We start from the raw sequence: 12,389 nt of genomic DNA on the forward strand, positions 1-12,389 counted from the left end.
TATCAAAATGTCACATATACCCCATAGATGGGCACAACTATTATATATCCATAATGATTTTTAAAATCAGCCAAAAGGTGGCCAGGTGCAGTGGCTCATGCCTGTAACCCCAGCACTTTGGGAGGCCAAGGAGGGCAGATCACTTGAGGTCAGGAATTTAGACCAGTCTGGCCAACATGGCAAAACCCCGTCTCTACCAAAAATATAAAAAATTAGCCAGGTGTGCTGGTGGGTGCCTATAATCTCAGCTACTCGGAAGGCTGAGGCAGGAGAATCACTTGAACCTGGAAGGCGGAGGTTGCAGTGAGCCAAGATTGTGCCACTGCACTGCAGCCTGGATGACAGAGCAAGACTCTGTCTCAAAAAAGAAAAAAAAAAAATCAGTGAAAAGGGGTGATAGTGGGTATCTTTCAGAAGGAGGATATGAAGCATGGAGGGAGGCAGGGGACTGCTATTTTGCATAACAAAAGCTGTTTCAGAGACGCATTTGACTCTAATTCCCAATGGCAGCACCCTCTATTCCCTTTCCTGCTTTGTTTTTCTCCTTAGCACTTAGCCCCATCTGACATACTATGTATTTTCCTTATTATTTACTCTATTTATTCCTCATCTCAATTTAACTCCACGACCACGGGAAATTCTGTCTGCCTTGTTCTGTGTTTGCAAAATTACTGGGCACATGGCAGATGTTCCATACAGTCAGGAGAATGAATGAACCTTGCGCCTCTGCAATTTTTGTAGCCGCTCATTTATTTTAACTTTTTATTTTGGTGAAATTTCAGATTTACCGAAAAGTTGTAAGACTGGTACAAAGAAGTCGCCTGTATCACTTATCCAGGTTTCTCAAATGCTAACATTTTACCACTTACACTCTATCCTTTCTCTCTCTCTCTCTCTCTCTCTCTTTCTCCACCCCAACCGTTGACCACTGAGAGAAATTTGTAGATATGATGGCCCTTTAACACTATCTAATTCAGTGTGTTTCCCAAAACAGGGCATTCTCTTACATAAGCACAGCACAATGATCAAAATTAGGAAATTAGCATGGACACACTGTTATTATGTAATCCACAGATCTTATTCAGATGTCACCAATTGTTCCAATAGCGTTCTTTGTAGCAAAAGGAGGTCCTGGCTCACTTGTTGAATTTGGTCAGTCACATTTCCTTTAATCTGGACAAGTTATTCTGTCTTTATTTGAGCTTCGTGACATTAACACTTCCAAAGAATATTTATTTTATAAAGTGCCCCTTAATCTGAACATGGTTGTTTATCAGTTATTCAAATCAAGCATTTTTGGCAGAAGTTCCTAGAAGCGATGTTGCCGCCTTCTTGGTACGTCATTCTAAGAGGCACGTGATTTGCCAGTCACTTGCTTGTCTGCCAGGGTCCTCCACTATCAAGTTACTGTTTTGACCCTTAAAACTAACAATTGTCTCGAATTGGAAATACCATCCCATTACTGGGGATATACCCAAAGGATTATAAGTCATGCTGCTATAAAGACACATGCACATGTATGTTTATTGCGGCACTATTCACAATAGCAAAGACTTGGAATCAACCCAAAAGTCCATCAGTGACAGACTGGATTAAGAAAATGTGGCACATGTACACCATGGAATACTATGCAGCCATAAAAAAGGATGAGTTCGTGTCCGTTGTAGGGACATGGATGCAGCTGGAAACCATCATTCTCAGCAAACTACCGCAAGAACAGAAAACCAAATACCACGTGTTCTCACTCATAGGTGGGAATTGAACAATGGGATCACTTGGACACAGGAAGGGGAACATCACACACCGGGTCCTATTGTGGAGAAGGGGGGGGATAGCATTAGGAGATATACCTAATGTAAATGACGAGTTAATGGGTGCAGCACACCAACATGGCTCATGTATACATATGTAACAAACCTGCACGTTGTGCACATGTACCCTAGAACTTAAAGTATAATTTTAAAAAATAAATAAATAAATAGAAAAAAAACCCCACAAAAAACTAACAATTGTCTTTGGGAAGATACTCTGACACTATGTAAATGATCTGTTATCCCTCAAACTTTCACCTGTGAATTTCATTATCCCCTGATAGTTCCTGTATGTTTTTATGGTAGTTGCCAAATTGCCTACATATATAACTTTTTTTTTTCTTTTTGAGAAATAAGGTCTTATTCTGTCACTGAGGCTGGAGTACAGTGGCAAGATCATAGCCCACTACAACCTTGAACTCCCGGGCTCAAGGAATCCTCCTATCTCAGCCTCCAGAGTAGCTGGGACTACAGGCAAGTGCCACCACGCCCGGCTCATTTTTGTTATTTTTTGTAGAGATGGGGTTTTACTATGTTGCTCTGACTGGTCTCGAACTCCTCAGCTCAAGTGATCCGCCTGCTTCAGCCTCCCAAAGTTCTGGAATTACAGGCATGAGCTACTGTGCCTGGCCTCCTTATGAAAGAATTCTAAAGAATACTTATAGATACTCCCCAATCCGGAAGGGGGTACTTATCCCTCTTCCTCAACTCATGTGGGTAGGTCTTAGTGACTGTTCCAGAGGTTAGAGTAGGGAATGGGAAAAATAGTAGCTTGATGGTGGAGAAACCTGGCAGACACCACCTTAACCAAGGGATCGAAGTTAACATCACTAATGATAAGTCATGTAACTAGCGTATACCCTGATCTGAAGCAAAGAGAACGGCATTGCACCCCTGTGCAATGGTCTTCTCTCAAATCCATTATTCCAGTGTAACCATGAAAGCGGACAAACCCAAGGTGAGGGACGTTCTGCAAAGTACTTGATCAGTACTCCTAGACATTATTAAGGTTGTGAGGAACAAAGAAACAGATCAGAGGAGACTCAGGAGACAGAATGAGGCTGGGCACAGTGGCTCCCACCTGTAATCCCAACACTTTGGGAGGCCAAGGCGGAACGACTGCTTGAGCCCAGGAGTTTGAGACCAGCCTGGACAACAGAGTGAGACCCTGTCTCTACAAAAAATTTAAAAATTAGTTTGATGTGGTGTTTTGTGCCTGTGGTCTCAGCGACTAGGGATGAAGACAAGCCTTCTTACCCTACAGGTGGCTGTAGGCGTGAATTAAGATCACGCAGAGGTCGGGTATGACGGTTCATGACCATAATCCCCGCACTTTGGGAGGGCGAGGTGGGTGCATTGCTTGAGCCCAGAACTTCTAGACCAGCCTGCGCAATATAGTGAAACCCCATATCCACTAAAAATACAAAAATTATCGGGGCATGGTAGCACATGCCTGTAGTCTCAGCTACTCAGCTACTCAGGAGGCTGGAGTGGGAGGATCGCTTGAACCCAGGAGGTCGAGACTGCAGTGAGCCGTGATTGTGCCACTGCACTCCAGCCTCTACAACGGAGTGAGAGCCTGTCTCAAAAAAAAAAAAAAAAAAAAAAGTTAATATTAGAGGAAGCTGGGTGAAGGGTATAATGATAACTCTCTGGCACTATGTTTTCAAACTTTCTGGAAATCTAAAATTATGCCAAAATAAAATGTTTATTTAAGAAATGAAAAATAATGTAATATTTAATCAGTCTTGGTCAGTGATATTCACAGATTTCAGGTCTGGAAGATTGACTATGGTGATTTTTAAAAAATCTACTTACCGCTAGTTCTTGACGGCTTATATAATATGTATGCAGGCCGGGCGCGGTGGCTCACGCCTGTAATCCCAGCACTTTGGGAGGCTGAGGCGGGCGGATTATGAGTTCAGGAGATCGAGACCATCCTGGCGAACACAGTGAAACCCCATCTCTACTAAAAATACAAAAAAAATTAGCCGGGCGTGGTGGCGGGCGCCTGTAGTCCCAGCTACTCGGAAGGCTGAGGCAGGGAATGGCATGAACCCAGGAGGCGAAGCTGGCAGTAAGCCGAGATCGCGCCACTGCACTCTAGCCTGGGTGACAGAGCAAGACTCTGTCTCAAAAAAAAAAATAATCATCATCATCATCATCATCATCATATGGATGCTAGTCATTATGCTGAGGGCTTATCTGCTTGATTTTTGTTTGTTTGTTTGTTTATTTTCTTTTTGAGACAGGGTCTTACCCCATCACCTAGGCTAGAATGCAGTGACATGATCACAGCTCACTGCAGCCTCAACCTTCCAGGCTCAGGTGATCCTCCCACCTCAGCCTCCTGAGTAGCTGAGTAGCTGGGACTACAGGCATGTGCTACCATGCCCGGATAATTTTTGTATTTTTTAGTAGATACGGGGTTTCACCATGCTGCCCAGGCTGGTCTCGAACTCCTAGGCTCAAGTGATGCACCCACCTCAGCCTCCCAAAGTGCCGGGATTATGGTCATGAGCCACCGCACCTGTCCTCTGCTTGATCTTAATTCATCCCTACAGGAACCTGTAGGGGAAGGAGTCTTGTCTTCATGTTATTGAGGAAGCTGAAGTCGAGAGAGGGGAAGCGCCTTTCCAAATGCACACTACTAAGAATTTCGAGAGCTAGGATTTGAACCCAGGTCTGTGTCCAGAATTAGTCTTTGCCTCCTTCGTTTTTGGAAGCTTGCAGGGCACATGCTACTGTGCAATGTAATGCCCAAAGTGACAGCCACATTCCATCTCTGAATTCACTCTCGGGTGCCTACATCATGACCTGCAGACGTCTGGATGATCAAATTTGGCTTTGTCATTTTTATCCTCCACCTCCCAAAGATCTTGATACTCATTCCCCACGGGTATCCGGACCAGAAGGCAGAGACCAAATGTCTTTTGGCCGATCCATTTTTGCAACTCAACGTGACTAGATTTGCTGATAATTGTTTTAGCAGTCAGATGAATGCGATTTGCCGTTATTTATTTGGGGCATTTATTTCAAAGATCCTAGCCCTGTTCAACTGAATAACATTCTCAAAGCTGGTATGGTAATGCTGCTGATGATTGATAAATTAAACCTCTAGCTGGTAGAGGTGTTAAAGATTAGAACCAATGGTTGGGACTGGTTTCTGGCTGCCTGCTGTTAAACTGCTTCTGTCTGCAATGCTAATAGCATTCTAAATCTCTCTACCTGGTCAACATTAGTAATTTGTATTAGTAGGGGTCTGGGAACTACCTACTGTAGTCATTTGAGGGGGCTGTGATGATTTCTTGCCCATCCATTCCCATTTGCTAGGTGATAGGTAAGATTCCGGTATTAGAGATTCATTCCTTTGGCTACAGAAATGTTATCTCTGCAAAGTGAATCTATAAAGGTAATGCACATGGAGCCCTGCCACACTTTATAGTAAATGAGTTGAGTTCTTTCTGGAAGAGAGTTATTGAGCAATTGGGGGTTGAAGGACTTGAGAAGATTCCTAGGAAGGAGAGGGGAACCTCAGCATTCCAAACTTTATAGTGAGGCAAACTTTGGAAATGCCATTTGGTGAGAGGAAAGTGTAGACTCTTCTGTCACCTTGATGGCAGGTGAGAGGAGGCATTTGGAAATGTATATGGATATGTCTGGTTATCACATGACTAGGGATGCTACTGACATTTAATGGGCATTTGCCAAGAAGGCTAAACAATCCGCAATGCACAGAACAGCCCTGAAGAGCAACAAATGTTGCACCGAAAATGCCAACAGCACCTCCATTGATAACCCTAGAGAATGCCAAGAAAGAGATGGTGAGTTTGCCCCCTTCCAGAGCCGTGGTTGCCAACACTGGCTATACCCCAGGGAAATGCTGAATAAATAAGAGAGAGTGGGGGATGGCTCAGGAATATGAATGTTTACAACACTTTGCAGGCGGTTCTGCACGCAGCCAGCTTCTCTGCTGTCTAGGCACGGTTTGGGGCATCCTGGAGGACTGTTCTTTATCCTCCAGTAAAGATGCCTGATTTTGTTGTATAGGGGCTTCTTGGCCAAAGTGTGCAAAGAGAATGATCACAAATCACCATGACAAGTGGTGCTGCGTGGGCTGTATTTCAGGAGCATCATGAATTTGTTTTTTCGTTTTTTTTTTTTTTTTTGAGATGGAGTCTCGCTCTGTCTCCCAGGCTGGAGTGCAGTGGTATGATCTCAGCTCACTGCAACCTCCGCCTCCCAGATTCCAGCGATTCTCTTGCCTCAGCCTCCCGAGTAGCTGGGATTACAGGCGTGCACCACCAGGCCCGGCTAATTTTTGTATTTTTAGTTGAGTCAGGGTTTTACCATGTTGGCCAGGCTGGTCTCGAACTCCTGGTCTCAGGTGATCCACTCACCTTGGCCTCCCAAAGTGCTGGGATTATAGGCTTCAGCCACCATGCCCAGCCTACAAATATTTTTTTATGAAAGTATGCAGCACACACAAAACTGCACACATCAATTGCGTGTAGCTCAGTGAAAAGGTACAAAATGAACAAAACTTACAAAGTGAGCACACCCATGCCACTGTCACCCAGACGGAGATGCTTCCAGAAGGTATCCCTTTACCCTCAAAGTGACTACTCCTTTGACTTCTAAAGGCGATCAGTGTTGCCCATTTTTGAATGTTATTATTAATTAATTAATTAATTTAATTGTTTAAAAGAAGCGATTGGGTCTCGCTTTGTCACCCAGGCTGGAGCACAGATCACGTAGCTCACTGCAAGCCTCGAATTCCTGGGCTCAAGCCATCCTCCTTGCCTTGACCTCCAGAGTAGCTGGGAATCAGGATAGCTGGGACTGCAGGTGCGCACCATTTTTTAAAAAAACTTTATTTAACAGGAATTATACACCATGTTCTATTCTGTGTCTGGCTTCTTTGGTTCAGTATGGAGTTTATAAAATTCGTCCATGCACCTGTGTGTAGCTCCATATTGTCCTTTCTTATTGCTGCATAAAACTCCATGTTCTACAGTGTATTTATCCATTATGGTATTTGGGAAATTTCCAACTTTTAGCAAGTATGAATAGTGCCACACATTCTAGTGCATATATCCATATATCCTCATTCCTCCTGGATATATATCCTCATTCCTCACTCCTCCAGGAGTGACATTGTTGGGTCATAGGATATTCAAATGGCCACGTTAATAGAAATGACCAAAAAGTTTTTCTTTTTATGTGGGTTTTTTTTTGTTGTTGTTGTTGTTTGTTTTTTGAGACTTGGCTGTCTCCCAGACTGGTGTGCATGATCTTGGCTCATTGCAGCCTAACCTTCTGGGCTCACACAATCCTCCCACTTTGGCCTCCTCAGTAGCTGGGACTACAGGCATGCACCACCATGCTCAACTAATACATTTCTTTCCTGACTTTCTTTCTTTCTCTCTCTTTTTCTTTCTTTCTCTCTCTCTCTTTCTTTCTTTCTTTTCTTTCCCTCCTCCTCCTTCCCCCCTCCCTCCCCCTCCCTCCTTCCTCCCTCCTTCCTCCCTCCCTCCTTCTCTCCCTCCTTCCTTCCTTCCTTCCTTCCTTCCTTCCTTCCTTCCTTCCTTCCTTCCTTCCTTCCTTCCTTTCTTCCTTCCTTCCTTCCATCCTTTTGTAGAGGCAGGGTCTCACTATGTTGCCCAGGCTGCTCTCAAACTCCTGGGCTCCAGTGATCCTCCTTCCTCTGCCCCCCAAAATACTAGGATTACAGATGTGAGCCACCACACCCGGCCAACAGTTTTCCAAAATGGTTGTACCAAATTCCCCTCTGTCCAACAGAATGCAAGAGTCCGAAATGGTTTCAGATCCACGTTAGTGACCTTGGGAAAGTTTTTAAGTCTCTCTCACCCTCAGGGTTTGCATCTCTTCCATGGGGCTGCTGCGAAGACTCAGTGGAAACTTTACCCGGGCAGGAACTCCATCAGGGAGCTGTCACTCTTTCCTGAAAAACTCTGGGGTCTTCACAGATCTATGCAGGTAATGCTCCTGCTCTAAAACTGAATAATCTTCTCAGAGAGGTCCATCAAAACAAGTTGGAAGTTCAACTCGGACAGTGCAGCCCTCTCGTATGACTGGCTCTTAACATCTGAGCACGTGGGCTTGCCTCTTGTTTCATATTAGTTGCTGTTCACCTTTGATATCTGAAGCAATGTCAAGTACAAAAATCACTGATATTTGGTGAGCACCTTCACAGCCCCTCCTTCTCCCTGAATCCCACACAATTCTATCTCCTTGCAATTCCAGTCACTCTTGGTTTAATCATTTCATCCATATCTTGACAAGTTAGAAAATCTTGTAAGTGTTATGGGGCAATGTGTAAAAGTTGGTGCATTGGCACAGAACAGGGACTTTATATAAAGACATATCATCTTTCCAGAGTGTTCCAAAAGAACCTGAATACTGATATGTGTGCGTGTGGGGGCGAGGGGGGAAGGGAATTAACTAGGATTCAACTAGCTAAGGCTTGAAAGAATATTTGCCTTTTTCATCCTTTCCCCCTTCCTCTCCGTTTGGCCTTTCTGCCTATACAAGCTCCATGAAAATTCAATGTTTCTTGGTACGTTCAATTTGGAAGACAGTTTGGTGACATCTTATAAGCTCGAAGACACGAATACCCTGTGGTTCCAGAAATTCCACACCTAAGGCTATTCCTAGAGATATGCATTCTTATCTGCACCAAAGGTATTTGAGGCAGTAATGTTTAATAGCCCCAACTGGAAAAAAAAAAAAAAAAACAAAACAGATTCCTATCAACAAGATGATGGATAAACAAATAGTGGCATATTCTCTCGATGAAATACTATACAGCAGTGAAAGTGAATAACTTACAGCCACGTGTGACAACAAACAGGTGAATTTTTCTAACAGATTAGGATGTATAAATCTTTTGTGCGTGTGTGTGTGTGTGTGTTTGACAGAGTCTCACTTTGTTGCCCAGCCTGGAGGGCAGCGGTTTGATCTTGGTTCACTGCAACCTCAGATCTCCTGGACTCAAGGGATCTTCTCATCTCAGCCTCCTAAGTAGCTGGGTCTACAGGTTCCCATCACCATGCCTGGTTAATTTTTATTTTTAAAAAGGCTTTTGGAGAGACAGGGTCTTGCTATATTGCCCAGGCTTGTTTCAAACCCCTGGCATCAAGCAATCCTCATAGGCCTCTGCCTCCCAAAGTGCTGGGATTACAGACGTAGACACCGTGCCCTGCCAGATGAATCTTAAAGACATAATGTTGAAGCAAATAAACAAGAAACTGTAGAATACATACTATATGATTATTCCATTTATATAAAAGCCCAAAAGAAGCAAAGTAAAATTGTATTGGTTAGGAATGCATAATAAGGTAGTCAAACTTTTTTTATTTTTATTTTATTTTTATTTTTATTTTTATTTTTTTTTTTTGAGACGGAGTCTGGCTCTGTCGCCCAGGCTGGAGTGCAGTGGCCAGATCTCAGCTCACTGCAAGCTCCGCCTCCCGGGTTTACGCCATTCTCCTGCCTCAGCCTCCAGAGTAGCTGGGACTACAGGCGCTCGCCACCTCGCCCGGCTAGTTTTTTGTATTTTTTAGTAGAGACGGGATTTCACCGTGTTAGCCAGGATGGTCTCGATCTCCTGACGTCGTGATCCGCCCGTCTCGGCCTCCCAAAGTGCTGGGATTACAGGCGTGAGCCACTGCGCCCGGCACTTTTTTTATTTTTAAAGGAAGATATGAATACCATAAAGTCAGGTAGAAATTATTGCTGGAATAAGGGGCTGTGTAAGCGTGTTGGAGAAGGGGGTTCTGCAGAGGTGGTGATGTTCCATTTCTACCCCTAGACTTGGTTTCATGAGTGTTCATTTCAGTTCAATTTCTTAACCCCGTTACCTTTATGTTTTATGCATTTTTCTGTGTGCTTATTGAATTTCACCACATGAAAAAGCAGAATGGGAACTAATCACAGTGGTTCTGGAGACACGTGAGGTACCAAGCAAACTATACTACCCAGAACCCCTATCCAGCCAACTAGGACCTGGTTAATTATTTCCTCCCAGGAGTTCAGACTTGTCACCTCTGGGGTCTCCAAGGTAGAATAAACCCTTAATTCCAACTTGCAGGAGTCTCTGTGATTTGAAACGTTCACAGAAGTAACCCCAAACCACTCTCTCTGCTTTCAAAAATGGTCTTTTGCTAAACAGAGTAAATTTGTTTAGAGACTGACGAATCGCACCTCTAGATACAAATCCCCTTCTCTTTTCTGTCTTTTAAGTTTTTTTCCTGCCTCCATCCTGCCTTCTCCTTGCAAGATGCTGGGGAGCGTCCGGTTGTCTGCAACCTAAATGGAACCGGGTGGAAAACAGGCTTTTCTCCCAGGGGAGGAGGAAGCACCCCAATTCCCCCTTCCTGCCTCCCAACCATGAGGCGCTCCCCTCTCTCCCCCACAAACTCCGCTGAGCCCGGTCCCCCCGCGCCTCCACGATTGGTCGCGGGCCCTCATGTGTTGACACTCTGGGTGGGTCCTTCTGCTGTTAAACTCATCAACTGCTCCCCTTTTCCGCTTGCTGGCCAGTGGTTCAGACCTTTGCGCCCATTTTTTTTTTCCCCCTCTTTACCTTCTTCTACCCGCAAACCTCCACACCAGTCTTATTTTAGCAAAACCTAGAGAAGGAGGAGGTGGAGGGATTTGGAGGGTGGAGGGGCATTGCAGCATCCAGGGGCAGCTATTGAGTGGCTAAGCGGAGGGCGCATACCTCTCTCTCTCTTTTCCCCCTGTTGGGAATTTTCAGGATTTCACTGCTGCAATTTAACCCCAAGATGAGGCACCATTGAGCGAAACGCTGTGCGCACACACACACACACTTCCTCCGGGAGCAAAAGAGGCAGCCGCTGGTGATTCAGGAAGAAATTTTTTTTTTTTTTTTCTTAAACCTGGACCCTGCGGTGTGAAGACTCCTTAGGAATCCTCTGGAGCGTCTTACTCCCCCTCCCCCCTCTTACCCTTCCCTTTCATCTTCTTTATTTTTATTTTATTTTATTTTTGGAGCTACCGATCTTTCAGCATTTTTAAGGTCTAGGAACTCCAGCAAAACAGAAGGGGAGTTAAATTTTTTTTTTTTTTTTTTTTTTTTTGCTGCCCTCCCCACCCAGCAAAGACCTGGGTTTTTTCTTTCTTTATTTTTAAATAAATAAATAAATAAATAAATATATTTTTTTAATGGGCCGAGCGCACTCCTTTTGCAAGATGCCAGCCTGACCTGGACCTCGGAGGAATTTGAAGCTTCCACTGCGTCCCGGGGGGGCGTCCTTTGCAAACCGTTCGCTTCTTAAAGGGGGTGTGCGTTGGGTGTTTTTTTTTTTTTTAACTGTCTTTTTTTTTTTTTTTTTTTTTTTTCCGGAGTGGGTGGACTGGGGATTGCCTGGATTCCTTCCTCGGTTATTTTTTGCCTCGCTTCTCTCTCCCCTCCCCCCTCCTCCCCGGGCCCCCGCGCCCCGCCCCCGCACCCTCCTCCCGCCCCTCCTTCTCCGGGGTCAGCCAGGAAGATGTCCCGAGCTGCTATCCCCGGCTCGGCCCGGGCAGCCGCCTTCTGAGCCCCCGACCCGAGGCGCCGAGCCGCCGCCGCCCGATGGGCTGGGCCGTGGAGCGTCTCCGCAGTCGTAGCTCCAGCCGCCGCGCTCCCAGCCCCGGCAGCCTCAGCATCAGCGGCGGCGGCGGCGGCGGCGTCTTCCGCATCGTTCGCCGCAGCGTAACCCGGAGCCCTTTGCTCTTTGCAGAATGGCCCGCTTCGGAGACGAGATGCCGGCCCGCTACGGGGGAGGAGGCTCCGGGGCAGCCGCCGGGGTGGTCGTGGGCGCCGGAGGCGGGCGAGGAGCCGGGGGCAGCCGGCAGGGCGGGCAGCCCGGGGCGCAAAGGATGTACAAGCAGTCAATGGCGCAGAGAGCGCGGACCATGGCACTCTACAACCCCATCCCCGTCCGACAGAACTGCCTCACGGTTAACCGGTCTCTCTTCCTCTTCAGTGAAGACAACGTGGTGAGAAAATACGCCAAAAAGATCACCGAATGGCCATATCCTTTTGCCCGAACCCCGGCAGCGGCTGCGCCTCCCCCTCCTCCCTCCGCCTCCCCTCTTCCAGGCTGGGAGAGAGACCCGGGGGTTGATGGGAGGTGGGGAGGAGGAGGGGGTCTTCCAGGGGCTGGGAGAGGGGGCCCCGGGAGGAGTGTGAAAGAATCTCTCCACCTCGAGCTGGGTTGAGCTATCCTGGAGGCTTGGGAATGGGTTTGTGGGGGGCTTGCGGGGGCCAGCGGAGAGTGGATCCTTCCCAAGGACCGACTCTAGAATGAGATCTGGGGCCTGGGGTCGTGCAGGGGCCTTTCGAGCCAGGTCCGGAGGGTTCGGAGTTCTACGGAATGAGCTTGGAGCGAGCTCGGGCCTGGGCGCTTCTGGGCAGGGTAGGGGAATGATGGGGGCCTTGGTTGGGTTTTCTTGGCCGTCCCTCACTGGAGTCCACGCAGGGGAAGCTGGACAGCCTCTCCACTCCTGCTTTCTCCAAGGTGGGGGGCCGCCGCACTTTCAGGGCAGGGC

At 46.5% G+C, this 12,389-nt stretch overlaps 1 protein-coding gene across 10 annotated transcripts in view; it reads left to right on the forward strand.

Annotated features, from left to right (window-relative positions):
- Positions 1 to 12,389, forward strand: part of CACNA1A (calcium voltage-gated channel subunit alpha1 A) — a 429,355-nt gene that overhangs the window by 111,816 nt on the left and 305,150 nt on the right. For all 10 annotated transcript variants that reach the window (XM_073016887.1, XM_073016883.1, XM_073016879.1 and 7 more), the window contains one exon: positions 11,579 to 11,871. In XM_073016887.1, the coding sequence (XP_072872988.1) occupies positions 11,579 to 11,871 (293 nt within the window). The remainder of the gene's footprint in view (positions 1 to 11,578; positions 11,872 to 12,389) is intronic.

This window comes from Chlorocebus sabaeus, chromosome 6 (assembly GCF_047675955.1).
Source record: "Chlorocebus sabaeus isolate Y175 chromosome 6, mChlSab1.0.hap1, whole genome shotgun sequence".
In the NCBI taxonomy this organism is placed as follows: Eukaryota; Metazoa; Chordata; class Mammalia; order Primates; family Cercopithecidae; genus Chlorocebus; species Chlorocebus sabaeus.